This window comes from Malaclemys terrapin, chromosome 7, assembly GCF_027887155.1.
Source record: "Malaclemys terrapin pileata isolate rMalTer1 chromosome 7, rMalTer1.hap1, whole genome shotgun sequence".
Classification (NCBI taxonomy): domain Eukaryota; kingdom Metazoa; phylum Chordata; order Testudines; family Emydidae; genus Malaclemys; species Malaclemys terrapin.
This window is the reverse complement of record NC_071511.1, coordinates 95,729,795-95,745,577: the sequence shown is the minus strand read 5'-3', so window position 1 is coordinate 95,745,577 and position 15,783 is coordinate 95,729,795. Positions and strand designations below refer to the sequence as shown.

Sequence of the window (15,783 nt, the reverse complement as noted above, 5' to 3'; positions counted from 1 at the left end):
GTGCTCCACCACCCCATGCGGATCCCTTACCTTTGTTCAGGGTCAAATGCTGGCGTCCTGGTTTCAGTCCTTGCCCAGATACAAGTCTTATAGCCTTCAATAAAAATATTCACATGAATAAGGCAAGCAGGATTTGATCCTGTGTATTATCTCTGTGGGGTTGAGAACCATCTCCAATAGCTCACTCTCCTTGGCTAAAGAGAACCTTGCATTTCTCTGAGTAGTATTCTTACTTTACTTTTTGCTGTCCAGTATTCTTAGTACTTGGCCAGAGCGCTTGGGGGGGAGGGTTGGTTGGGTTGGAGGGTTGATTCAAAAGTATTAAACAGAAAATTAGCTTGGATATAAAAGCTGGGTTGTTTTTTATTTCAAATAAAGTATCAAAGCCACAGTGACCCAAGTGGATATGGAAAAGTCATGTAACTGAGTCACTCAGCCCGATTTCCTAGTCCCCCTCCTATCTGCTTCATGAGTGCCAAAATCCTGGCTCTGTGTGGACCATGGCAAGTATATTTTAAACCTTAAAATTAATCCATCTCAGAGCAGGATTAGCTGCCACTGAAACATCAGATGTTACTACCCAGCTGGCAAAATGCCATCAACATCCTTTTAATTTCTTTTTCTCATTTAAACTGGATTCCTTTTTTGCTTCAGTCAAAGATAGTATGTCTTGAGGATCCTTTATCCCTGCCCCTGCCACACTGAGGGAGGCAGGGATAAAGGATCCCTAGGAGATTGCAGAAAACTTTTGGGGCTGGCTCCCACTCGCTGTCCTCACAATGCACGCTTCCCATGTGCCCCTGCACACACAGCCCCAGGGTGGGCAGGAGGGCCCTAGAAGCAAGGGTCAGAAACTAGAGCAGGCACCAAGTGGCTGCCTTGCACGGAGGTGGAGCAGCAGACCCCTTACATCCTGATGGCTGGAAGTCGCCTGCTGCCTGTCAGCTTTGCTCCCTGCTTTGGGCAAGCTCCACACAGCAGCGAGGAGGAGCTGGAGCCACCGCTGCAGGAGGCTGTGGGGAAGTCTTGGGGCTGGCTCCCACTCACCACCCTGACAGCACATGCAGCCGAGGTGCCCCTGCACACACAGAACCAGGGGAGTGAGGCCAGAGAGCAGAGCAGGGACCAAACGGCTGCCCTGCAGGGAGGGGAGAAAGCTGGGGTGTCTGGGGTCATCCCTCCTTTGGCCATGCTGAGCAGGAATCTCTGCTGCTTCCCCTCCCTGCAGGGCAGCTGCTTGGCCCCCACTCCTGGGCCCCCCTGGGGCTGCATGTGCAGGGTCGCCCTGTGTGCACTGTAGGCAGCAAGTGGGAGCCAGCCCCAAAACTTTGCCGCAGTGAAGAGGAGCTGGAGCTGCCACCATGTGAGGGCTGCGGGGAAGTTTTGGGGCTGGCTCCCACTTACCGCCCTGACAGCGCACACAACCCAGGTGCCCCTGCACATGTAGCCCAAGGGAGGGTGGGGGATGCCCAGAAGCAAGGGCCAGAGAGCAGAGCAAAGACCAAGTGGTTGCCCTGCTGGGATGGGGAGTGGTAGAGCTCCAAGCTCAGCCCGGCTGCAGAAGGGATGATCCCCACCATCCTGGTGGCTGGGAGCCGCTTCCTGCCTGTCACCTTTGTGCCCTGTTCTGGGCAAGCTCCGCACAGGAATAGGGAGTGCGCTCAATCAGGCAGTAATGGAACTTCCAGACGCTGTGCTGGCTGCTTGCAGCGCTTCTTCTCTGAGAGCAGGAACTCTTGGGATACATCTGGAGGACTTCCAGGACCGTTTGCTTACAGAAAAGCAGTAGGGCTCAGATCCTAGGTCCCAGCTTAACATGGGCTCAGACCCTGCAGCGTCCTGGGGTCCTCGGTCTGAGACCTAAGTTAGCATATTTGCTGTGTGGATGCATGGGGAGTTTTGCTTGACTCTGGACTCAGACCCAGGCTTAACTTGCTGGCAGACATACTCTGAGGCTCAGCACAAAACTCACAGCTCAAAAGGGGGTTGTTATGGTGGCTTTAGGTCCTCCTGATCCTGGTCTGCTGCAGGAGCTATAGAGACCTCCATTGTAGCTTAGACAGCCCTGGGGTCCTGTCTAAGTTATGGCAGCTTTTCCCTTGGCTGCTCTGTGGGTTGCAAAGCAATCTAGACTCTCCACAGTGCTGTTTGCTAGAGCTCTGCCCTGACACACAGACACCTCCCCTGCCATGCCCGTCCCCAGCATGCTATTTATTCCCGAGGTTATGAGGGGGTCCTTGGGAGGGAGCCTTCTGTCTATTTTATGCAGTATCCGCATTAGGGATATCTCCCCACAGGCCGAACAAGGGCTTTTAGGACTCCTTTACTCTGTTCTGGCTCTTTTGCCTACCATAAAAGGACCAGAGCAGGAGTGAGGATCTTACTTTTGTCCTTTAGCACCCTTACTAGTTCTGAAATGTTTTCCAGCTTCCATATACATGGATGCATTTCACATGCTAAGGGAAATAGACATATGCAGTATACATCATTATACAATATGACTAGAAATGACAAAATCACAATAAGATGTAGCCAAGAAGATTGTATCCAGCTTCATTTGGGGTTTTTCTTCTGAAGTACAGTAAATATGTTATGCTCACAGTTACTATGAGCCTAAAAATTTTGCTGCCAGCACCACACATGATGTGGAAACTAGGACAGATTAAAAAGGATGAATATAGGCAAACAACACAGGAATGCAGGGGCAAGATTAGAAAGGCAAAGGCACAAAATGAGCTCAAACTAGCTACAGGAATAAAGGGAAACAAGAAGACTTTTTATCAATACATTAGAAGCAAGAGGAAGACCAAAGACAGAGTAGGCCCACTGCTTAGTGAAGAGGGAGAAACAGTAACAGGAAACTTGGAAATGGCAGAGATGCTTAATGACTTCTTTGTTTCGGTCTTCACCAAGAAGTCTGAAGGAATGCCTAACATAGTGAATGCTAATGGGAAGGGGGTAGGTTTAGCAGATAAAATAAAAAAAGAACAAGTTAAAAATCACTTAGAATGCCTGCAAGTCACCAGGGCCTGATGAAATGCATCCTAGAATACTCAAGGAGCTAATGGAGGAGGTATCTGAGCCTCTAGCTATTATCTTTGGAAAAATCATGGGAGACGGGAGAGATTCCAGAAGACTGGAAAAGGGTAAATATAGTGCCCATCTATAAAAAGGGAAATAAAAACAACCCAGGAAACTACAGACCAGTTAGTTTAACTTCTGTGCCAGGGAAGATAATGGAGCAAGTAATTAAGGAAGTCATCTGCAAACACTTGGAAGGTGGTAAGGTGATAGGGAACAGCCAGCATGGATTTGTAAAGAACAAATCATGTCAAACCAATTTGATAGCTTTCTTTGATAGGATAACGAGCCTTGTGGATAAGGGAGAAGCTGTGGATGTGGTATACCTAGACTTTAGTAAGGCATTTGATATGGTCTCGCATGATATTCTTATCGATAAACTAGGCAAATACAATTTAGATGGGGCTACTATAAGGTGGGTGCATAACTGGCTGGATAACCGTACTCAGAGAGTTGTTATTAATGGTTCCCAATCCTGCTGGAAAGGCGTAACGAGTGGGGTTCCGCAGGGGTCTGTTTTGGGACCGGCTCTCTTCAATATCTACATCAACAACTTAGATATTGGCATAGAAAGTACGCTTATTAAGTTTGTGGATGATACCAAACTGGGAGGGATTGCAACTGCTTTGGAGGACAGGGTCGTAATTCAAAATGATCTGGACAAATTGGAGAAATGGTCTGAGTTAAACAGGATGAAGTTTAACAAATGCAAAGTGCTCCACTTAGGAAGAAAAAATCAGTTTCACACATACAAAATGGGAAGAGACTGTCTAGGAAGGAGTACGGCAGAAAGGGATCTAGGGTTTATAGTGGACCACAAGCTAAATATGAGTCAACAGTGTGATGCTGTTGCAAAAAAAGCAAACATGATTCTGGGATGTATTAACAGGTGTGTTGTGAGTAGGGTGACCAGACGTCCCGATTTTATCGGGACTGTCCCGATATTTCCTTGTCTGTCCTGTCGGCAGCCCAGCCCCCTTCGTTCCCCTGCGGGACCCGAGCGGGACGGGGGGGGCTGGGGCCTGCTGCCCCCACTCCGGGGCCGCCGCAGGATAGCACCAGCTGGGCAGCAGCCCAGACGCGACTGGCCAGGGGCTGGGTGCAGCGTGCACGCTGCTGGGTCCCCGCAGCAGGCCCCGGCTCGGGAGGTTCGGGGGCGCCAGAGCCGCAGCCGCCAAGCGCCATGGCCGCTTCCTCCCCCGCGGCAGTGGGAGCTGCAGGAGCGGCTGCTCCCAAGTCCCACTGCCCGGGGGGGAGAACAGCCGCCGCCTGGCCCCGCGGGCCGCCCCCCTCCTCTCCCTACCACCCAATTGAGTCCTGCCTGCTCGGGACCAGGCCGGACTCTTACTTACCCCGGCCCCGCGCTTCCCCTGAGTCTCCTGGGCCTCCCTCCAGCACTTGCCGAGGAAGGGTTTTTGTTTTTTTTTTGGCCCCGCCACGCGCCCCCCCCCCCCCCCCCCGTGTTACCCTTCCACCCTTCCCCCCGCGTCCCGATACTTGACTTGGGTGATCTGGTCACCCTAGTTGTGAGCAAGACATGAGAAGTCATTCTTCCACTTTACTCTGCTCTGGTTAGGCCTCAGCTAGAGTATTGTGTCCAGTTCTGGGCACCGCATTTCAAGAAAGATGTGGAGAAATTGGAAAGGGTCCAGAGAAGAGCAACAAGAATGATTAAAGGTCTTGAGAACATGACCTATGAAGGAACACTGAAAGAATTGGGTTTGTTTAGTTTGGAAAAGAGAAGACTGAGAGAGGACATGATAGCAGTTTTCAGGTATCTAAAAGGGTGTCATAAGGAGGAGGGAGAAAACTTGTTCACCTTAGCCTCTAAGGATTGAACAAGAAGCAATGGGCTTAAACTGCAGCAAGGGAGGTCTAGGTTGGACATTAGGAAAAAGTTCCTAACTGTCAGGGTGGTTAAACACTGGAATAAATTGCCTAGGGAGGTTGTGGAATCTCCGTCTCTGGAGATATTTAAGAGTAGGTTAGATAAATGTCTATCAGCGATGGTCTAGACAGTATTTGGTCCTGCCATGCGGGCAGGGGACTGGACTTGATGACCTCTCGAGGTCCCTTCCAGTCCTTGAATCTATGAATCTATGAAGATATCCAAATTTATAAGATGGAGGATACAGACCTCTAATTTTACATTTATTTCTGTTCAGTATTTAACATTAGCATCACAAATAACAGTACCTAATCAATTGGTTATTTTGATGTCTTCGTTCAGGCTTAAAGTTCAAAATAGTTTAGTTTAAAATAGTTTTGTTTAAAACAAAAGGAAATAGTGTAAGGAGGACCTGCTATTAAGTATTATTGTTCTACAGTTTCTCCATCATAGGTACTTTCCAAGAAAGTATTATGAGAGAAATGGCTATTTAGGGCCCCAGTCCCTTGGAGTGCTGAGCAGCCTTAATTCCCATTGATGTTCCATTCTAGATTACATATTTCATTCTACGTTCTGGAGCCTGGAGACTTTTTCTATGTTATTCTTAGTTATTTTCATTGTCTCGCAAAAATGTAATGAGAGATCTTAATCAACACATTACATGCCATGATGTACTTGGCATAGTAATGCCAAACAAAATGAAAATTACTAACCAAAGCAGGTGGGTAGGTTTTTTGGAGGCATATTAGGCCAAATTCTGCTTTCACTTGCACCTGTGCAACGCCCCTTAACTCAGCTTGGGTAAATTAAGGGGAATCTGAGCAAATATATTTTATACCCTCATAGCAAAAGTCTTTTAGGGCTTGATTCTGCAAGGTCCTGAGTGCCCTCAGTTCCTATGGACATCTGCAATTCTGTGATGGGCTAGATAGTTTCAAAGCTATAAACTGGGAAATTTTGGAGTGTTGAGTCAGATACAAATAGCCATGAAATGGGCCAAATTAAGATTGTGTGTTGGTAGGTACAACATCATTGATTTCATTGGAGTTGCACCTGCTTGGACCATGGCTGACTGTTCTCTCTTGTCCCTAGGGCATATATTGTGAGCCAGAAACTTAGAACATAGAGAAATAAAATAAAAATAATCCAGTATAAGTTATTAGTTCTTCTTCATCTTCCGCTTATCCCATCAGCTGGGCTCAGGTCATCATGCCAGCATCAGTCACCTTCATCTGTCTGAGATGGCACTACAGTTCACCTGCTTACCATGTTTGGTGCAATCCATCTACGCTTCCTCAGTTTTCCTCAGGGTCTGTTTCCTACCACCTTCTTCTGCCATGCTATTTTCACCAGGTCCCCTTCATTCATCCTCTGCATGTGTCCAAACCAGTGAAGTTGTGCTTCCTGGATTTTGTCAGCCACATCATGAACATTGACTTCCATCCTAACACTTTCATTTCAGAATCTCTCTATTCATGTAATTCATCTTATGGCATGAAGATATCTCATCTCAAACACTTGTAGGCATTTTGAACCTGCCATTTCTTTGTAGCACATGCTTCTCACCAAGCAGCATTGTGGGGTACACCATTGTTCTGTTTAGTTGTGCTTTCAGTCTCAGTGGCATATGCTTATCATACACTGCCCCTGAGGTGTTATTCCACATTCTTCCAGAACTCCCCAGTCTCGACTGTATATCATGTTCAAGCTTGCCATCTTCCATGACTCAGCCACCAAAGTACTTGAACTGGTCAGTCTGGTTTAGTTTCACTCCATTAATCTCTGTGTTCAGTTTCCCTGTGGCACTCAGATGACCACAATCTTAGTCATGCTCATTTTCATCCTATGCCAGTTTAGTTGGTCAGACTACTGGCTTACTATTTCCTGTAGATCTTCTTTTGAGGATGCCCTTATTACTGTGTCGTCTACATATAGCAACTTCTCACCTTTTCCAATTGGGATCTTCCTGCTGACATAGTCCAGCAATATGATAAACAACAGCAGACATAGGGATGACCCCTGGTGCAGTACGATTTGCACTTCAGAAGGACTTGTCATTCCAAAACATATTTACATCACTGCTTTAGATGATCTATATAGGGCATTCACCATAGTTATTAAATCCTCAGACACTCCATGTTTCTTCAGCCCTGGTGAGAACATCCTTTTATCCACTTTATTGTATGCTTTTTCTAGGTTTATAAAAGCCCAGAAGTTCTCTAGTACAAGTTAATATTATTATTTATACTACAACACAAACTACAAACTTGTAATCTCATCAAAAAGAAATATCTAGTTAGTTTGACAACCTATATTTTCCATAGCACATGTTAATTGGCATTAATTATATTATCCTCTTAATTTTTATTCATCAAGACCAATATCAACCATTCCATAATTTTGCCCAGGATTGATGTCAAGGTGACAGGCCTATATTTATCCAGGTAACCCTGTTTACTTTTAAAATATTGGAACAACATTAATTTTCTGCCAATCCTCTGGAACTTCCCCAGTGTTCCAAGACTTATTGAAAATCATCAGTAACTGTTCAGAGAACTTCTTGAACAGCTCTTTAAAAACTCGTGGATTTAAGTTATGTGGACCAGCTGAGTTAAAAATATCTAACTTTAGTAGTTGCTGTTCAACATCCTCTTGAGTTGAAATGGAAAGTATTTCATCATCATCATATGATATCAATACATCATGTAAATTTTTCACAAATACAGAACAGAAATATTTATTGAACACCTCTGCCTTTTTTAACACTTTTGACCACAGATTTCTCCTTATGTCCTTTTACTTCCTTAATACAAATTAGAAGTTAGGAGTTGAAGAAAACTGATAAAGTGCTAACAGCGTCTCCTTTTTTCCATTTGTTATATATTGGGGTGTTTTATTATTATTATTATTTTTATTATTATTATTGTATAGCTGTTTTCAAATCCCCTCTGAGCCAGGTTGTTTTTAACCAATGTAGCCGCCTTTCTCAATTGTTAGACTCTGGGTTTTAGGCATCTAGTAACATGTTCTTAAACAGTTCTCAATTGTCTTTCACATTTTTCTGTTTAAATTCTTTCTCACAGCCTATTTGGTTCATAATTGTTTTCAGCTTGTGAAATTGGCCTTTTTAAAGCACCAGGTATATATATTGTTGGTTTTGTTTCTGTTTGGACTTAATAAAAAGTAATCAAGTCACGATCACTTACACCTAAGCAACCACTTATTTTTAGTACTGTGAACATTCCTCAAATCACACTAAGGAGGTTCTACTCTGCTTTCCCTTCCCTTAATCCATGTGGGTGAAGGAGGAAAGCCTGTGATACCTTGTTCTGTTGCGGTACCAAGGCCCAGACGTTTCACGAGCTTGATGCACCTTAAAGCAGGACATGATAAAGTTAGCTGGCTATTGTAAGATTTGGCGCCTGCAGCCAAGCGTCATAAAAACAGTCTCCAATTTGTTCCATCTTCATCACGCCAGTGCAACCCAAGAACTGAATGTTTGTTTGAATGGTCAGAAGGTGAAGCATGAAGTAGAACCGGTCTATCTAGGTGTGACCTTAGACCACACACTGCGTTACCATGCCCACCTGAAGAAGACAGCAGCTAAAGTTAAGACGCGCAACAATCTTCTTAGCAAACTGGCAGGTTCCTGGGGTGCTCGTGCTCCAACTTTGCAGACGTCAGCTCTTGCTACCTCATATTCGGTGGCGGAGTACTGAGCACCTGTTTGGAGTTGATCATCACACACTAAACTGGTGGATACACAGTTATATATGGAAAAGTGGGGCCACCATGGCTTAGTTTCTCTCTGTGCCACTGCTGATATTCCTGGCTGTTTCTTCGGAAGCCCAGGTTGCTTCTGGGGACTGGCTCCATCCCTGTTCCCTCCATTCCATGTAACCGGGGAAATACGGGGAGGGAGGCTAAAGTCTGTGTCACCTGCTGGAATCGGCAGGCAGGGAGCCCCCCTACTGGGCATCTCTCTGCCTCACCGATGTGCCCAGCTGTTTGAGATGTCCAAATGTGACACTTATTTCCTGCATATAATCCAGAAAGAATAATTTATTTATTATGCTAGCATTATACCTTAAGGAATTCTGTAAGTTTCCAGCATGCTTCCCATTTTAATTGTCTTGCTGGTAAAATACTAAAAGCAAACTTCTTGTGATCCTCCTAAACAGCAGGACATATTTCTTTTAGGCTTCACGCTATAGCAATAGTAGGATTATTTTGTTAAGTGAAAAAAAATAAAACTCGGTTTGTGCCTATTTAAATTAGATTCTTCTATGCACAGAAAGTTTTCAATAGAATTTCTTTATTTGCTTTGGCAAAGTTTGCAGTGGTCTTTAGGGGAACGAGTGGCCAGTATGAAATACAGAATCAAAGTACAAACTCTGATTGCATCCACTAAGAAGTATTGTTTTGTTTCCTTCTTTCAAATATTAATAATAAATATATTAAAGAAAACTTAGAATAGACCTTTAGTGCAATGCTGCCTAATATTTCACAATCTGTGGAAGTTAAATATAAGAAAATAATAATAATCTCATTTTGTTTTAGTACTTGGAGCAGCAGTAGCTGGCATGGCCGAGTCAAAGGAGGATTGAAGGGGTTTCAGACCTTTATGGTTTCCGATAGTAATATGAGTTTTGTTGAGTTTGTAGAGCTCTTCAAGTCTTTCAGGTAAAATCTATTTGACTAATCACATTCATCACATCAAAGTTAGTAAAATAAAAATCTATTTTAAGAAAAAAAGCACAAAGTGAATATACTTCCTGTATCCTAGTGTTCGAAGCCGCAAGGATCTTAAAGACCTCTTTGATGTCTATGCTGTACCCTGCAATCGATCAGGTTCTGATTCTACTCCACTTTATACTAATCTGAAAATTGATGAGAACACCAGTGGACTCCAACCTGATTTAGGTTTGTTAAATTTAATTTCAGCAAGAAAATAACACTTTAGAGAACTGAACTATTTTAATTATTGGCATTGTAAAAAAATCATGTTGAAGTGGGGGGCAGAATCAGGCTTACAATTGACAGTGAGTTAGAACCTTAACTAAAAGGTCACTACCACAGCTCCATAATAACAGTTCATCACATTCCATCCATACACAACTGGCTTAACTAATTTTAAGAGGTTTAAGAAGTTTAACACATTCAGAAAGTTTTATTTCACATAAGATTTATCAAAAGTGCATTTTTTATATATATATATATATATATATATATATATATACACACACACACACACACGCGCACACACACGCGCACACACACACACCTCTCTACCCTGATATAACGCTGTCCTTGCAAGCCAAAAAATCTTACCGCATTATAGGTGAAACCACGTTATATTGAACTTGCTCTGATCCGTCGGCGTGCACAGCCCTGCCCCCCTGGAGCGCTGCTTTACCACATTACATCCGAATTTATGTTATATTGGGTAGAGGTGTGTGTGTGTGTGTATGTGTATATATATATATATATATATATATATATATATATATATATATATATAATGTGTGTGTGTGTGTGTATGGAATACATGTCTCAGAATGAAAACTTCATGTATGGTCAAGTCAGTAATATAGAGCCAAATCCTGAAGAACTCACTCAACTCTCAATAAAGAAAGAGTCCCACTGATGTAAATAGGAATCTTGCCTGACTAAGTCTTGGCTAAGAATTTCAGGATTTGATCTATAGTTATTGAAAATTGATTTTTTTCAGTGAATACAACTTTAATTCCTTTGAATAATTCAGTGTGGTATGAATAATAGAATAGTACTCGCCTAATTTATCTCCAGGTGATAAAATGAAACTCCTCAAATATTTATGTTCATATTTATCTTTTAGATTTATTGACCAGGAATGTATCAGATCTGGGTTTGTTCATTAATAGTAGACAGCAACTATCAGAAAACCAGAGACAGATATCTGATGCCATTGCTGCTGCTAGCATTGTAACTAATGGTACTGGAGTAGAAAGCACATCACTGGGAATATTTGGAGTGGGCATCCAGCAACTCAATGACTTCTTAGTGAATTGCCAAGGTGAACACAGCACCTACGATGAAATCCTCAGTATTATCCAGGTCTGTAATATAAACATTTTGCAATGCATCTATTCATTCTATAGGGGTTTTTGTTTCCTCCATTTTTTTTTCCTGCATGTGTTCTTTCTCTGGCCAGTCTCCAGAACTGTATCACCTATATGGAGATTGGATTTCCTCCTGTGGATCCACTGCCAATTCTGTTCCCTCAGTTTGCATGAAACTTCTCTAAACACAGTGTACCCAATAGTCCTATTCCATGAGATCAATGTTTCATTTCTATAATGTGTCGTACCTCCATTGAATATGGACAGAATGATCCAAGTTGAGTTTTGTATCCATTGTGTTATAAAAATTGAATGTCTAGCTACCATAATGTAAATTTTGAGTCCTTTTTATTTTTGTCTAATGTAATCCAAAATTAAGTCCGTACTCTACAGGGTTTAACAAAACTGTCAAAACATTTTGAACAGTTCAGATGTTAGGCAAGTATGTGCAATATACGGTACATTTACAGCAAGGTTAAAAAATCAGGATGTCTAGTGAACTTCAGAATGACACTTCATTATTCTATATGTTTTTTATACAAGTTGATGTGTTGTTGAACACTGGTAAATAAATACAAATAGTTATTTCCTTTTAGATGATGGCACTGAGTATTATATATAAGAATAAGAACATGCATGATTTTAAATAATAATCTAGATCAACATTCTACATTTGTAAGCTCTGCAATATTATTAATTTTATATATTTAGTGACTTTGCTAATTCCTATAACTATTATTAATATAGTGAAGACATTTCTGAATGATATTCAGATTGCATACAGTTTTCAAATACCAGCTCATTAGTTTGATGTACAAATTACACTGTAAAAAATGAATTAAAGCCTTTTACCTAAAGCATGTGATACATATTTCTTTTGATCAAAATGATGTTATTCTCTTACTGTTTCTTACAGAAATTTGAACCCAGCGTCCACATGTGCCAGCAGGGGCTACTGTCATTTGAAGGATTTGCAAGGTAATTAGCCACTATGACATTAACATACACGTGATGTTATTTGTGCGCATTTTGCTAAATATTCATCACAAACTATTATTTCTGCACCTTTAGGTTTTTGATGGACAAAGACAATTTTGCCTCAAAAAATGACGAGTCACAAGAGAATATTGAAGAGTTACAACTACCACTGTCATATTATTACATTGAGTCTTCACACAATACATACCTCACAGGTCATCAGCTTAAAGGAGAATCATCAGTAGAGCTTTACAGCCAGGTATACAGAATTATATCATTGCATAGTTTTCAGCATGAACTTGTTTGTTTAACTAAGAAGTCACAGAAACATGGCCTTTTTGCTTTGAAAACCCAAATGTTCTGAGCCCCTGCTTGTAAAATGTAGGAAAACATGATGTGTGGGAAAGCTGCCTTTGTGCACAGTTGTGTTCAAAAGCTTTTACTAAGGCAAAAAATGGGTTTAGTTTGAGATTCATAGCATTTAGACACTAGTCATTCTGACCTAACTTACTAAAATTAGACTTTCCCACAGGAAAGACTGATCTAATATGTTAGTTCGTTTAAATGTCAAAGACACCATTCAGATATTGTACATTGTACTGAAAAGACAAATTTCTAATGAAAACATCACTCCTGACAATATACTTCTAGGAATATTATACTATTTATCTGACCCTGTGTCTAACTGGTGATGAACCTGGAAAGACTGATTTCTCTCTATGGGTTTTGGGTCTATATTTTTGATATGTGTATTCAACAAATGTTACAGAAAACATCAAATTTCCTGTGATTGGGATTTTTATTATTCACCATGCTAAAGAGAAATCCATTCAAGTGTGACAGGCTCACACAAGGTCCTCTTTGCTACTTCAGCCCTTTGTTTATGTGTTTGGAAGTGGGGAGGTGGACTGTGTGTGAGAAAGCCATGAGTAAAGTGGCTGCATAGTGGTGCTGTAGAGTAGGTTTCTGTGACAGCCTCACACAGGATGGCAGTGTTGGGGGAGGTGGGGTAGGGATCCATTGTCTGTAACACCCGAAGTGATGTGAAAGAGCTGCAGGCACTCTTTCAGCAGCGTGTAGGCTAAAATAATGGTCCATAAGGTGAGATGGGAACACTATTGCAGCCCTGTTCTCCTGGGTGGGGTGAGGGTTCCCTCTCCACTGACATAATGCACTTCCATTGTCTAAGGCTCTGAGCAGGACAAGTGAATTTCACCCTAATCATATATGTACTTTACCTGAAGTTCTACTGATTCCAGAAAGCTTTACTTCCAATAAAAAGTTGTAGCCCAGAAGGCTCTCTTGCAGTGGCCCTCCTCCATCCTGGAGAAAATATCTGTTTAAATACCCACTTGTTTCTGCAGGCAGGAAGATGTAAATATTTCTCTCCCAGTGTAAGCTCCTGGCCCTTGAACGGACACTTTTTGCAACTGTGATAGGGTGTCTTGCCTTTATGGGCTGGAGAGTTTGGGGCTATCCAATCCTGATAAGAGACAAACCTGGGTTGGATCAGGTGATTCCTTATAAAGGGCAGCAGATGGCTACAGTGAAGGGGAAGCTCAGGGAACTGCAGGAAGAAATGAAGGCAGTCAGGCTTCTGCAGTGACGACCTTGATACCAGGGGGTTTGGAAGCCAGAGACACATAATTCCAGCAAAGTAGGGCCTGGGGGTGGCCTGCTAAAGCAGGAAAAGCTCTAGGCAAGAAGGCCTGGTAATAGGGTGAATTGGAGACTGCTGTGAGTGAGCAGGCTCCAGCAGAAAGACCTGGGACATGGTGTTTCCCTACTGAGGGTATGTCTACCCAGCAGAAAAAGAACCACAGCAATAAGTCTTGGAGCCCCAATCAACTGAAACGCAGTGAGGGGAAGGGTCTCAGACCCTAGGCTCCAGCCTGAGCGCAAATGTCTACATTGCTATTTTTAGCCCCATAACACAAGGCTGACTCAGTTAACCTGGGCTCTGAAACTTGCTGCTGTGGTTTTTTGTTTTGTTTTGTGTGTAGTTGTAGCCCTAGACTACAGGCAGGAAAAGCCCGGGAGTGACCTAACGAGGGTAAAACTGATGCACTGTGTTTTCAGACTGAGTTTTATTTTGGAGATTTATTTATGTGAATAAACTCAAACCCCCTTAGAAAGGTGATGAATGGACAAGAAAGCCCTAAGTAGAGTTCGTTTAAGAAGACTTTTGAGGGAGAAATTGTTAGCAGAGCATCACAGAGGTACCCTGGGGCTAGGGTTGCCAACTTTCTAATTTCAGAAAACCGAACACCCTTGCCCCGCCCCTTCCCTGAGACCCCACCCCCGGTCACTTCATCCCCCCTCCTCCAACGCTCACTCGCTCATTTTCACCAGGCTGGGGCAAGGGATTGGGGTGCAGGAGGGGGTGAGGGCTCCGGCTGGGGGTGTGGGCTCTAGGGTGGGGCTGGGGGTGAGGGGTTTGGAATGCAGGAGGGGGCTCCAGACTGGGGCCAAGGGATTCAGAGTGTGCTCTGAGCTGTGGCAGGGGGTTGGGGCGCGGGAGGAGGTTCGGGGTGTGGGCTCCGGGAAACTCTGCCTGGTGGGTTTGCAGGGGCTCCGGCAGGTGCTTTTGTTAGGCGGCCCCTTAAATAACAGACGCACCAGTGCTGCCCTGGCTTTTCCTGGATCTCAGAGGCTGTTCTATTTGCCATGAATCCTGGACACACAGCTCGGCCAGCACACCGAGGACAAAAGTTTTTCCTGTTCTCTGGAATGCGGGGCGGGGGAATGCTGCCCCTGGCTCGTTGCACCCCCAGCATAGCCCAAATCACAGCAGCTCTAGAAAGAGTGCTGCTGCAGGCCCCTTCCGTCTCCCCCTGCCATTTGCAGTGACCCCCTCCCCCCCCAGCCTGGCCGTTGGCTGGGGCCTCCATGCCCAACTGCTGCCCGACTCTGCTGGGACCCGTTCCCGGGGAGAGCAGCCCAACTTTAGCCCCATGCTTCTGCACAGCCCATTCACCCTGGGAGGAGACTGACCAGCCGGGTGCAGCTGGTTGCATGGTCCCAAGACAAGCCCAGTGCAGCAGCCCCCGTGGAGCGGGCTACTGGGCCTGGGGCAGGCGGTGGCAGCTTGCCCTGGCCCCCTTCCCTGCCACCGGCTGCAGGCCCTGGGGAGCTGGGCCTACTCCGCTCCCACCAACCGGGGAGCAAGCCGGGCAGGGAGAGGGCTGAAGGTACTTCCTAAAGGCCACAATGCCCGCTCTGCAGGGAGCCCCTGGCCATCAGGGTGGCTGCTGCCCAGGGTTAACCCTGCTGGCCTCAGCCTGCAGCCAGGTGCCTTTCCCAGGCCTTCCTCTGGGATCTGCCCTCTGCCCACTAGGGCTCGCACCGCCCATGAGCTCCACAGAAAGAGCTACTGCAGGCCCCCTCCTCACCTGCTGCCGCTGTTTGGACTTTTAATGGCCCGGTCAGCAGAGCTGATTGAAGCCGCCAGGGTCCCTTTTCGACTGGGCATTCCTTTTCGACTGGGCATTCCTATCCGGGGCATGAGGGGCTGCATGGGAGGCAGCTGATCCCACTCAGCAACCAAATTCCCATTCTCTCTGCCTCCAGCAGCAATTCTGGTAGCTCCTGAAATTTCTTTCTATTTCTAATAGGAACCTTTCTTTTTAATTCTTGCTTTCTAATATTCTTCATTTTCCTGCTCTCTCTCTCTCTCTCTCTCTCTCTCTCTGTGTGGGATCCAATTGTTTGGGATAGTAGCTTTCATGGTTTCCT

General features: G+C 44.3%; 1 protein-coding gene across 4 annotated transcripts in view; it reads left to right on the top strand.

Annotated features, from left to right (window-relative positions):
• PLCE1 (phospholipase C epsilon 1) overlaps window positions 1-15,783 on the top strand; it is a 319,039-nt gene that overhangs the window by 254,574 nt on the left and 48,682 nt on the right. For all 4 annotated transcript variants that reach the window (XM_054033535.1, XM_054033536.1, XM_054033534.1 and 1 more), the window contains 5 exons: window positions 9,530-9,652; window positions 9,756-9,892; window positions 10,827-11,065; window positions 11,987-12,048; window positions 12,142-12,307. In XM_054033535.1, coding sequence (XP_053889510.1) covers window positions 9,530-9,652; window positions 9,756-9,892; window positions 10,827-11,065; window positions 11,987-12,048; window positions 12,142-12,307 — 727 coding nt within the window. The remainder of the gene's footprint in view (window positions 1-9,529; window positions 9,653-9,755; window positions 9,893-10,826; window positions 11,066-11,986; window positions 12,049-12,141; window positions 12,308-15,783) is intronic.